Genomic DNA, 11,309 nt, shown 5'->3' with positions numbered 1-11,309 from the left:
GATATACACCCACTCTATTGTTCTAGAGGCTATTAGACAGAGCCAAGAGGGCTCCAGTTATTTTACTAGTTTTAAAACAGCTAATTTTCAAATAATGACTGGAGGGAGAGAGAGGCTGAGGCTTACAATCCTAGTCTCGTGTGGCCAGACAAAAGACCCACTGGCAGCCTCAACAGCAGCACCATACAGTAATTTATAAGCCCCCCATACACTAGGCAACATGTTGCTAGCAGCATTTGTGGTTACCGGCTTTGATCTTGTAAGCAACATGTTTCCAGAAATAGAACAGCCTTCTATTTCTGGCAGTATGTTGCTTACAGGATTAAAGTAACCACAAATGTTGCAAGCAACATGTTGCCTAGTGTATGCGGCTATGCATGGGCACCCGGTTCTGTAAATAAGGAAAAAGTGGAACTCATTCAATAGGTTAATTGGGAAAAGTTCCATAATAAATATAGATTAGATACTGGTTATGAGGTTTCTAAGCATTGATAGAATCCTGAGGAAGTCTAGAGAAGACGGACGAAGAAGTAAACTGAAGAAAAGCTACTTTTGGCAATCATTTTAGTTGACAGTGGGATTCCACAGGACCTGAGCAAAGAGCAGCAAGGATTTGAAAACACAGAAAAAGATGCCATCTTGTGAACATACACATACATACCATATGCACACACACACATATACAGGATGATCGCAGTACCCTCGCCTATACGCCTATGGCATGGGCGAGGGCAATGAACTGGCCTAATATGCTAAGTGCACGAAGAAGCAATATAGGACTTTTTGTTTGGACTGTTTTTGTTAGAACTATTTTTGTTAGGACTATTTTTTGATTATTTTTGGTGCTTCCTTTTTTATGCAATTTTTTTCTAAATACTTATTATTGAAACCTGATCAATCAATATGCCAAGTTTATTTATGCCAAGTTAAACACAAACTTTATCTTTCACTTGCAAAGCTTGTTTATACATGACTTTATTATTAAATTAGGGAAAAATATTTAGAAACTTTAGTTGGACTCACCACGCTTGCGTATAGGTAGGTACTAAGCAGTCCAAAGAATGGTATAATTTACTGCTTGTAAACCAAGTGGTTACAGTACTTGCATTATTCACTTCACGTTCATTGCATCATACATAGGTTTTGAGTGCCATAATTTTGATTACACGATAGTTTATGCTATTTTTAATGTAAGGAGCCGGGTACATATGCTGTCTAGCTATACTCCTTATTGTATGTCACGTGAGCAGGAAGCAAGAAAATTAGGTCAAGCAACCTGCAAGCTCTGTACATTACTGCGCTTTTCACTCCACTTGGATCATTGCGTGTTCCGTAAACTCCTCCCCTCGATACTATGCATATGTATTATGCAGTTTACGGAGCACGCAAATGTGATCCAAGCACACCATAGATACTACATACACACATGGATATGAAACAGGATGCGCTCGATCCTTGGCGCCGGAAGTGATGTATCGTGACGTTTACACTACACGTGTATAAGCATGGCACAAGCAAAATAGTGAAGAAATCCAGTTGAATTACTTACTAAAGCTCAGGTCTACAACTATAGAAGAGTTACAATCGATATTCTAGTTCTAAAAAGTGAAGATCTACTATTACAAGAAAGAATGCACCGTGCTAAGTACTACAAAAATTATTATTAAAATTATCACTATAATCATTATTCTATTCTTCAGTCACCCAATAGATTGATTATTATTATGAGTCTTTCAACAAATTTTAACTATAAAAATAGAAATAAAAAACATTGACAACAATTATTATAAGCACTTACAGTCTTACTGTATCACCATACAGTACATACTGTAATGTACATCATCTCTATCTTGATAGTACTCCTCTGTGGTAGCATAAATATGAAGCTTTACAATCATGTAACAATGTCTCATCAATGCCACTGACATCCTGCTTGTGTTCCTTGGTAAATAACCTATTCTTTCACTACTCAGTTCTCACTAAAAATCAAACCACACCCTTTGAAACACTTGCAAAAAATATTATTACTTTTGAAACATAGCATCTAGAAAAATGAAACCATAAACAGTCTATATAAGAGACCTTAATGAATACACTCAAAGTAGTAACTTGTTCATACCTGGTGCAGAAGTCTCAAAAAGGTGGTTACAAAATTAATATTAAAAAAACTAGTTTTTGGCTATTATCTCAGTCATTTCTCATTACATTGACACGAGAATAGTTTCAGTCCGTGTAACAAACAATACACTATTATGATTCCAAGACTTACTAGCTAACTCCGTTCGAGAGTCTAGAAAAGGTGGTTACAAATAAAAATGGAGGTCTTCTAATTTTGTCATGTAAACATGAGGCCTGTTGACAAAATGAAATGAGAATATATTTATTAGGTCTACTGAACAAAACAAAAGACCTATATACCTTCTTTCACAAAAATAAGTGAGTCAAGAAAATTCTTGAAAACATAGACAGAGGAAAAGCGCCAAGGATAGAGCTATGCTGGTTATGACGTTTACAGGTGAACTTCAAAGAGTTAATTGGATACCGACTTCCTGTTTCATATCCATGTGTGTATGTAGTATCTATGAGCACACTGCGCTTTTCACTCCACTTAAGTGGAGTGATCCAAGTGGGGTGAAAAGGGCAGTAGATCCAAACCTTTGAAGGGGACAACGGACCATAACTGCGCTACTGCGCTTTTCACTTCACTTGGATCATCCAAGTGGAGTGAAAAGCGCAGTAGTGCAGTTCTGGTCCGTTGTCCCTTTGTTTTGCAGACTGCGCATGCGCAGATGCACTAAAATGAATGGACAACAACCACGCATGCGCAGTACAGATGGACAACCGACACCAACGATATCTATGATTAATGCAGTCGCGTGATCCATCCAGTAGATGGCAGCAAGGGTCTATGATGGCAGCAAGGGTCTATGATGGCAGCATAGATGGCAGCTTCAATTGTACGTGCATTTTACGGAAGAGATCACGAAGAAGCTGTTCGGTTACTACCTTTACTACAGGATCCTGAAATACTTTACCAGGATGAGCCTGACCTGCTTTACTGTTCTATAAGTAATGGCTGGCTAGATGTTACAAGAGATCTCGTCACTATTTATCGTTTTGATCCCACATACTATGTTGATAAATCCTGTCTTTATATTGCTGCCGATGGCAATCACGTTGACATAGTTAAATATCTTATTAAAGAGTGTGGTTGTAGTCCAATGATGGATACTACTACTGAGTATGACGGTGTCCCTGTTCTTCATTATGTAGCTAGCGAAGGATTACTTGATGTTTTGAAGTGTATGGTCATGAACATCAATGGTCATATAATGGATGATCAATATCGTGATACTGATGGTCGGACTGTTCTTCACATTGCCTTTGTTAAAAAACACATTGATGTTTTAAATTACCTCATTATTGAGTGTAACTGTGATATAATGACTCCTGATAGGAATGGAAATACTATTGTACATTATGCAGCTAGTGAAGGATCACTTGATTTTTTAAAAGCCATCAATACTCATCACTATAATATTACCTCTACTAACAATAATGATCGGACTGTTCTTCATCTTGCTGTTAAACACATAGATGTTGTAAAGTACCTCATTAATGAATGCCACTGTGATATAATGGTGGCTGATAAGGATGGATGGACACCTCTTCATTGTGCTGTTGAACATGTAGATGTTGTGAAGTACCTCATTAATGAGTGCAGCTGTGAGATAATGGTCACTGATAAGCATGGACAAACACCTCTTCATCTTGCTGCCTTTAAAGGTACACCTGCAGTTGTGGAATACTTTTTATCAACTGGTAAGTGTGATCCTTTAGCCAAAGACAATGAGGGTCTGACACCATTACAACTAGCTAAAGAAAGAAGACACAATGCTGTTACTACAATCTTTAAGAAGTTTGGTAACGTTAAAGTATCTCATCCAATTGATTCTTATGTTAATGTTCTTCTCGTGGGTAATCCTGGAGCTGGTAAAAGTACTCTTAGTCATGTCATCAATGACACAGCTACTGGTTCTATTGCTCTTGGTTCCTTTAGAAATGTTAGAGGGGTAGTGCCCTGTACTGCTGGCATCATTCCTTATAAACTACAACACAGGACACTGGGTAACATCATTCTTCATGATTTTGCTGGTCATTCCGAATACTACTCCAGTCACAGTGCTGTCACTGAAAATTTGTTACAAGGTTCTGGTGGTGTGTTCCTGATAGTAGTCAATATACTGGAGAAGGAAGCAGTCAAACAGCTTCATCAGTGGCTAACAGTTGTGAGAAATGAAGCACAGAAAGTTCTTAATCAATGCCATATTATTGTAATAGTCAGTCATGTGGATGAGATAAATAATCCAGTAAAAAGGAGAAGAAAGGAAGAAATGCAGGGGATAATTGCAGGAGAAAGGTGTGACAGTGTCTTCTTAGATTGTCGTAAGCTTGGTGGGAGTGGTGTGGATTCCTTCTTTAATAAGTTGTCTAGTACCTGTGAGTCCATTCGTAGTACAAGTGGAAGGAATTTGAGTCTTTATTGTCACATGATGTACGGTCTACTGGAGGAAAGGCAAGAGAATATACTGACCCTCTCTGATGTAATGTCTGCTGGTAAGGGCCATAAGGATTACTTTTTACCAGATATAAGAGAAGATGTCTTGGATGTTCTTCATTTGTTGCACTCAACTGGTTTGATCACTGTTCTTAGAAGCGAAGACAAGGTATGGGTTGTTGTGAATAAGGGTATACTACTAACTGAGGTGGATGGGATTCTCTTTGCTCCAGAGACATTCAAAGAACACATTGACATTGCTAGCAATACTGGTATTGTTAGTGTGTCTGGTCTGACTAGACTCTTCTCTAAATATGATCCTGAGATGTTGATTTGTTTTGTGAAAAACATGGAACTCTGTCAAGAAATGAATCCATCTTTCCTAAGGATGACAAACCTCCATCAATTAGCAGTGGAACAGGAGGAGGAGGGAGGGAGAGAAAGAGGAGGAAGGTTGTTGTTCTTTCCATGTCTTTTGTCTTCTGATAGATCTGATGAGATGACTAGTCAAGTGTACCAGTTTGGTTGGTGTCTACAGTGTACTAGTAAACATCATTTCTTTCCTCCTCGGTACTTCCATGTCCTCTCATTACGTCTTGCTTACAAAATGGCTCTACCTCAAGAAGATGACAAATTAAATCGTTACTGTACATTTTGGAAAAACGGACTTTACTGGTTTAATGGCCATGGTGTAGGATCACTGGTAGAGATTGTGGATGAGAGCCAGTGTGTACTAGTAATGATGTCCTGTGAGAAAGGTTACAGTGACAATATAGTGTCTCTAAGAAGAGATGCGATAGGAGAGGTAATGAGTGTTTATAAAGAATCCTGTCCCAGTCTAGAGGTAAAAGAGTTAGTTATTGATCCTAAAGAACTAGCCTATCCTGTGAATACACTAAGAGAAAGGACAGTGTATAGTGTAAAAGCTGTACTCTCAGCAGTATTTGAACAACAACCATTTCTAGTTACCACTGGTACTAGACATACAGAATTGAAGGAGATCCTACCTGATGAACCATTATCAGATATTAGTAACCTCTCACTATTAGGAGGACGTGATATTAAGGTAAGAATTAACACACACAAACTGTTTGATACACCAATGCAAGCACTAATAAACAAAAGGTCATACAGACCTTTAAAAGTAATTTTATTGCTTATCAAACTACTCATTCTTTGTCCTGATTGTGGTTTGTCATTGTGTGGCTTTTACTACTAACAATTACACTTGTACATCTGTTGAATTCACCTTTACTACTGATGTATATCACTTTAATTGGTAAACAAGCACAGTGACAAAAATAATAATCAGTTATAATAATAATTATTATTATAAGGCACAATACATTATTATTATTATTATTACTTATTATTATGACAGGAACTGATTCAAATGACTGAAGATTTTAACACACCTTTGACCATGACAAAGCTAGGTATGCATGTACATGTAAAATTACAAATATTATTGGTATTATACCATAAAGCACCTTTTTTGAGGGCTGTAAAATTTGCGGATTTCGCAATTTTTCAAAAGATTTGCGAAAATTACTCTTGCAAAAATCAAATTTATATGGTACAAGATGGCAGACAGCATAAATTCGCGGAAATTAAATTCGCAAAATTAAAATCCGGGAAATTTATAGCCCTCCAAAAAGGCGCCCTATAATACAGTAGATGGTACAGTGTATGTATACATTTTCACATTTTATGTGTATTTTATTTTTATAGATATCAAAGATCTTGACATTGTCATTAAAGAATTAACATCAGATCAACACTTGCCTTGTTCTGTATGGCATGCATTAGGTCTACAGTTAGGATTATATGATGATAGACTAAAGGATATAAAAGCAGACTATCATGGACAATCAGTTCACTGTTTCCGGGAGTGTATGTCTGCCTGGCTAAGAGGAGAAGATAAAGTGAGAGAGAAAGGAGGTCCCAGTTGGTCATCATTAGCTACAGCACTGGATACAATAGAAGAAAAATCTATTGCTAGTTACATTAAAGTCAAATATTGTACTTAATAACTTTTATTAACCAATTATTATTATGGTTTCAATTTACTCATTGATAGCTGAGCTACTTTGTAATTTTGCTATTTTATGTGTGATGCAGGGTTATACATTACTCAGTGTTATAAAGTATTCATTATTATTATTATGTTAATAATAATAGGTTGCCTTTTCACTTTGTGTAAGTTTTTTCTGTTACCATTATTCCTTTCTGTCTGCTTCTCTTCACTCTAAGCACTATTATGAGCATCTGCCATGAAACAATGGAATTGTATCTTGTCTCAAACTCTACTTACAGTATAATTATTTTTAACATCCACTTAAATTTAAAGTGTACTATGGTATTACAATTAGATACATTATATATTTTGCTGATCTACTGAGCACTTGTTATTTCACACCCTCTTTGCTACTCCAGTCAGTGTTGAACTCCTTGGTAAATCTTAATTTGAACTTTTAATACTGAAAAATGATAAAGTCATGAACTATAAAAATTATGTCCTTCCCTCCTCAGTCTCTCTACTCTAAGTTGGTCCAAACACATTATAACCTCTTGCAAGAGTATCTTGTGGTAATATCCTCAACTTGATGATGTCACTGATAAGAACAGATCCAACCATATGAGGAGAAGAGGATTGAATGGAGTCTGAAGTGATCATGTGACTGGAGGATGAGGTCTGACCCTCTCCTCTCTTTATTAGTTTGGTTATTAGTGACATGTATTGAGACTCTGAGGGAATGTCCAGTGAATGATGACGAATGATACTTAGTTCTATCATTAGAGCATCTAAGATGGGAGAGAGAGAGAGAGAGGGGGGGGGAGAAGGAGAGAGAGTAGAGTTATGTGTAAGTTACACACCGTATAGCCGGAAACTATTTGCAAATTGAAGCAGCAAAACTTTCAAACAAGCAAAAGTCAATTAAGTCTCTCAGTATACAGCAACAATAATAAAACAGTATTTTCACAGAAAACCAACTGTTCAATAACATAGACATCACAATGACTAAATCCTGGTTTACACTCACGACAAATGCAATGCAAAATGATTAAAATTAAAACAATTTTGTGTCAACTTGAAACCATTTTTGCATTGGAAGATCAGATCTCCCAAGCATTTTTGACCATTTTGTCAAATGTACATGCACGTGTACATGTAAACCTAGCTTAACTATAATACTGTACATTAAGCCAATATTGGATATACAATACTGGTTAAAATAAACACTGTACTACAATATGCCATAAAATATCAAGAGAAAAAATAAGAAAACAATAGAACACAAGTATAGTAATTCTTATATAATTCTTACCAGTCCATTTCCCATGTGATATGATTAGTTTGTGATTGAGTTTATGAGTATCAGGAATGAGTGGGCGGATATCGGAAGGCTGAGGATCAAAGGTCAACACTCTACCATCAGGAAACCACACCTGTATAAAATGTATGCATAATATAAATAAACTATATGTACATAATTAAAAAAAAACAAGCAGGGGTTTTCCCACAAAACATGTAAAGTGAGCTAATCAGCAGATTCATTGGCTGACAAGGTATTTTTCAGGATTTTGACATTTTCCTTAAAATGGCTGTAACTTAAAAAGACTGATGTTGGAATCAACTCAAATTTTTTTACATAGCACAAGGATTAAGGACATTATGTATTACCAAGAGTAGATAATTAGTTAGGGAGAGTGTCTAACCGCCCTATAGTAGCTGAAACATCACCGCGTAGAACTAAGTCACGTGAGTCCCGAGGCACAATGTCTGATGCTGAAGATTATTAGAAGAATAGGAATGAATTTATGAAACATGTGGTGACAGGTGTGGTTTTCATAACTACCCACACCCTATACACGTGGTCCCAGTGGAAGATGATGGAACAGCTTCTCATGAGTAAGTATTAGGCATTCCTGATCATTGAAGTAACACTTATTGATTATGAACCCCTTCAAGTTGTTAGATAAGTATCAGTGACAGAATAGTCGTCTGCTGTATCTTCCTCATGTAGCACAAACTCGGCCGCCATTTTACAGGTTAATAAGGTTATTAATTACACGCCCATACATAAGAATAGAATTCTGAAACTCCACTACTGATCTATGTATGCGGAAATGCCCAGAGATAAGCAAAAAAAGACTACGCGGTGATGTTTCAGCTACTATAGGGCGGTTAGACACTCTCCCTAACTAATTATCTACTCTTGGTATTACAAAATGCAATAAAAATTGGGGGTGATTTCAGGACATTTTAAGAAAAAATTCATGGGCTAATAGCCTTGGGTAACAGTCAGAATTTGGGTGTTTTTATAAAATGGCCGTAACTCAAAAAATTGAAGTCGGAATCAGCTCAAACTTTGTACACAGCATAAGGACATCAATATGTATCAGAATATGAAATAAAAATTGGGTATTTTCCAGAATTTGGACATTTTTAAAAATGGCTGTAACTCAAAAAATTGAAATCGGAATCAGCTCATACTTTCTACACAACATAAGGACATGTATATGTATCAGAATATGTAATAAAAATTGGGAGTGATTTTAGAGCCATTTTTTGAAAAAATCCATGGGCTATAGCCTTGGGTATTTTTCGGAATCTTGGCATTTTCTTAAAATTAATTGGCTGTAACTCAAAAAATTAAAATCGGAATCAGCTCATACTTTCTACACAACATAAGAACATGTATATGTATCAGAAAATGTAATAAAAATTGAAAGTGATTTCGGAGCCATTTTTGAAAAAATCCATGGGCTATAGCCTTGGGTATTTTTCAGAATCTTGGCATTTTCTTAAATTGGCTGTAACTCAAAAAATTGAAGTTGGAATTAGCTCAAACTTTCTACACAGCATAAGGACATGTATATGTATCAGAAAATGTAATAAAAATTGAAAGTGATTTCGGAGCCATTTTTGAAAAAATCCATGGGCTATAGCCTTGGGTATTTTTCAGAATCTTGGCATTTTCTTAAATTGGCTGTAACTCAAAAAATTGAAGTTGGAATTAGCTCAAACTTTCTACACAGCATAAGGACATGTATATGTATCAGAATATGTAATAAAAATTGGGAGTGATTTCAGAGCCATTTTTTGAAAAAATGCCTGGGCTATAAGCCCTTTGCTTTTTTCTGAAAATTTGCTAATTGAAAAATGATGATACGTTGAAAGATTGAAGTTGGAATTGGCTCAAACTTTCTACATACATGTACATGCAATATATACGACATGCATGCATAAAACATGTATACATATTTTGGAAAAACATGGCTTTTGGCAAAATTGATACTTTGGTAGCTAGTCACAAAACAACACCTTCCATTCTAACATTTGAATTAGAGATTGATTTGACATTACAATGAACAGTACAGTAAGTAATAGTAAAATGAAGCACTATGGTGCAATGGACTCGCCTGCTGGATTTCACCTGAGTGATATGTATTACTTGTACTGTGATATTTTAAGCAATTTGAAAAAAAAATTATTATTGACTGCATAGTTATAATGATAATTAAAATAAGCTATGGGTGTGGTCAACAACTAAATCATGGCACATGGGTAGGAGAAAGAAGAAAAGCTGAAATTTATTTTAGCATCTGAAGCTCTATTCCAAGAAAGAGTTGGCTTAGAAAATTTTTCTAAATATTTAAAAGAGACTGAGAGAGTTTGGCTGTTCCTGCTTTCCCCAGTGCCGCCTGAAAAATTCTCAAAGAGGCTAAATCACAAACTTTGAGCAACTGTAACTCACAAACAACGAAGTTAGGACAAAATCGTTCTTTTTGTTTTTCGTTAGATGGGATTTTCTACCTCTGAAGCAAATCTCAGCCCTGTAGAGTGAAACACGCGCTCTCACCTGGAGAGAGGTCCCCTGGTTTAGCAGTTCACAGCTTTTGGTGCCACGGGATGCTACAAGAGTATAACTAGATGAAAGAAAGCAACTTTATCTGTTGCTAGAAGAAGAAATAGAGCTCTAGACTGCTCAGACAAAAATATAATTTTTTTACAAATCAATTAAAGTGTGTGGACAGAATGACAGAATGACAACCCAACTGCTTAGTACCCGCCTACGCAAGCGTGGCGAGTCCAATAATTTTAAAATCAATAATTTAATTTAAAATACGGTAAAAAATATTGAAGTAATAACATAATTTACCTGAATTGTAACAGATGAAGATTCATCAAGATGATCCAGTCGGGCACTAATTGGAATAGAAAATGCTAAGGACGAAAGAAACTTGAGGGGAGCATCTTTTGGAGTGTGTTCAAGCTCATCCAGTGCAGCCCAGCAACGCTGGATTGAGAGCAACTCAGGAATACTCAAATTCAATATTATGGAGGTCTAAAGTGGAGGAGAGACCATTATAAAATACACATACATCAAGTGGATATCATTACATAGGGAGAGTGTCTAACTGCAGCTCAATAATTTAGTTGCTAAAAGTCTGTTTTTTTATTCGTGAAGAACTACATTTGTCAGAATGACAGGATATTTTCTAAATTTTTGTTTGACTTAAAATTTTATTTGATTTTCAATGGATCACAAAAGAGATATCACTTTCTGTCCTTTGATACTATATGTTATAATTAAAGCATGGTTGGAGTGCTGTATGGGATATAAAGCACGAGGGATTGGGTCGAGAGACCAATACAGCACGAGGCCGAAGGCCGAGTGCTGTATTGGTCTCAAGACCCAATCCCAAGTGCTTTATATCCCATACAGCACGAACAACCATGCTT

The 11,309-nt window shown here is 36.2% G+C and overlaps 1 protein-coding gene and 2 long non-coding RNA genes across 5 annotated transcripts; 1 reads left to right on the top strand and 2 right to left on the bottom strand.

Annotated features, from left to right (window-relative positions):
- Window positions 1-1,704: 1,704 nt before the first annotated feature.
- Window positions 1,705-2,604, bottom strand: LOC109585598 (uncharacterized). Of its 3 annotated transcripts, XR_002186566.1 has the most exons (4): window positions 2,419-2,604; window positions 2,270-2,352; window positions 1,807-1,979; window positions 1,705-1,747 (listed from the first exon to the last, which is right to left on the bottom strand). It is a non-coding gene; the product is annotated as an uncharacterized LOC109585598 (long non-coding RNA). The 3 variants fall into 3 exon arrangements; XR_002186564.1 differs by lacking the exons at window positions 2,270-2,352; window positions 2,419-2,604 and adding an exon at window positions 2,029-2,225; XR_002186565.1 differs by lacking the exons at window positions 2,270-2,352; window positions 2,419-2,604 and adding an exon at window positions 2,029-2,225 and having other exon boundaries at window positions 1,720-1,747; window positions 1,799-1,979.
- Window positions 2,605-5,418: 2,814 nt separating this feature from the next.
- LOC105314250 (uncharacterized) lies at window positions 5,419-6,912 on the top strand. The gene is made up of 3 exons (XM_020001728.1): window positions 5,419-5,624; window positions 5,940-5,994; window positions 6,290-6,912. Exons 2-3 carry the CDS (start codon window positions 5,952-5,954, stop codon window positions 6,586-6,588), a joined length of 342 nt encoding a protein of 113 aa, XP_019857287.1. The 5' UTR covers window positions 5,419-5,624; window positions 5,940-5,951; the 3' UTR covers window positions 6,589-6,912.
- A 97-nt stretch (window positions 6,913-7,009) lies between these two features.
- Window positions 7,010-8,041, bottom strand: LOC109585601 (uncharacterized). Its single transcript, XR_002186567.1, has 2 exons — window positions 7,888-8,041; window positions 7,010-7,363 (listed from the first exon to the last, which is right to left on the bottom strand). It is a non-coding gene; the product is annotated as an uncharacterized LOC109585601 (long non-coding RNA).
- Window positions 8,042-11,309: the final 3,268 nt, after the last annotated feature.

This window comes from Amphimedon queenslandica, unplaced genomic scaffold, assembly GCF_000090795.2.
Source record: "Amphimedon queenslandica unplaced genomic scaffold, v1.1 AMPQUscaffold_13038, whole genome shotgun sequence".
In the NCBI taxonomy this organism is placed as follows: Eukaryota; Metazoa; Porifera; class Demospongiae; order Haplosclerida; family Niphatidae; genus Amphimedon; species Amphimedon queenslandica.
The sequence above is the reverse complement of the archived record's forward strand: the minus strand, read 5'-3'. Positions and strand labels throughout refer to the sequence as shown.

Coding starts and splice junctions, on each gene's coding strand:
- LOC105314250 (XM_020001728.1), top strand. CDS start 5,952: ATGACTGAAGATTTTAACACACCTTTGACCATGACAAAGCTAG. Junction 5,995..6,289: donor TTTGACCATGACAAAGCTAG/GTATGCATGTAC, acceptor TTATTTTTATAG/ATATCAAAGATCTTGACATT.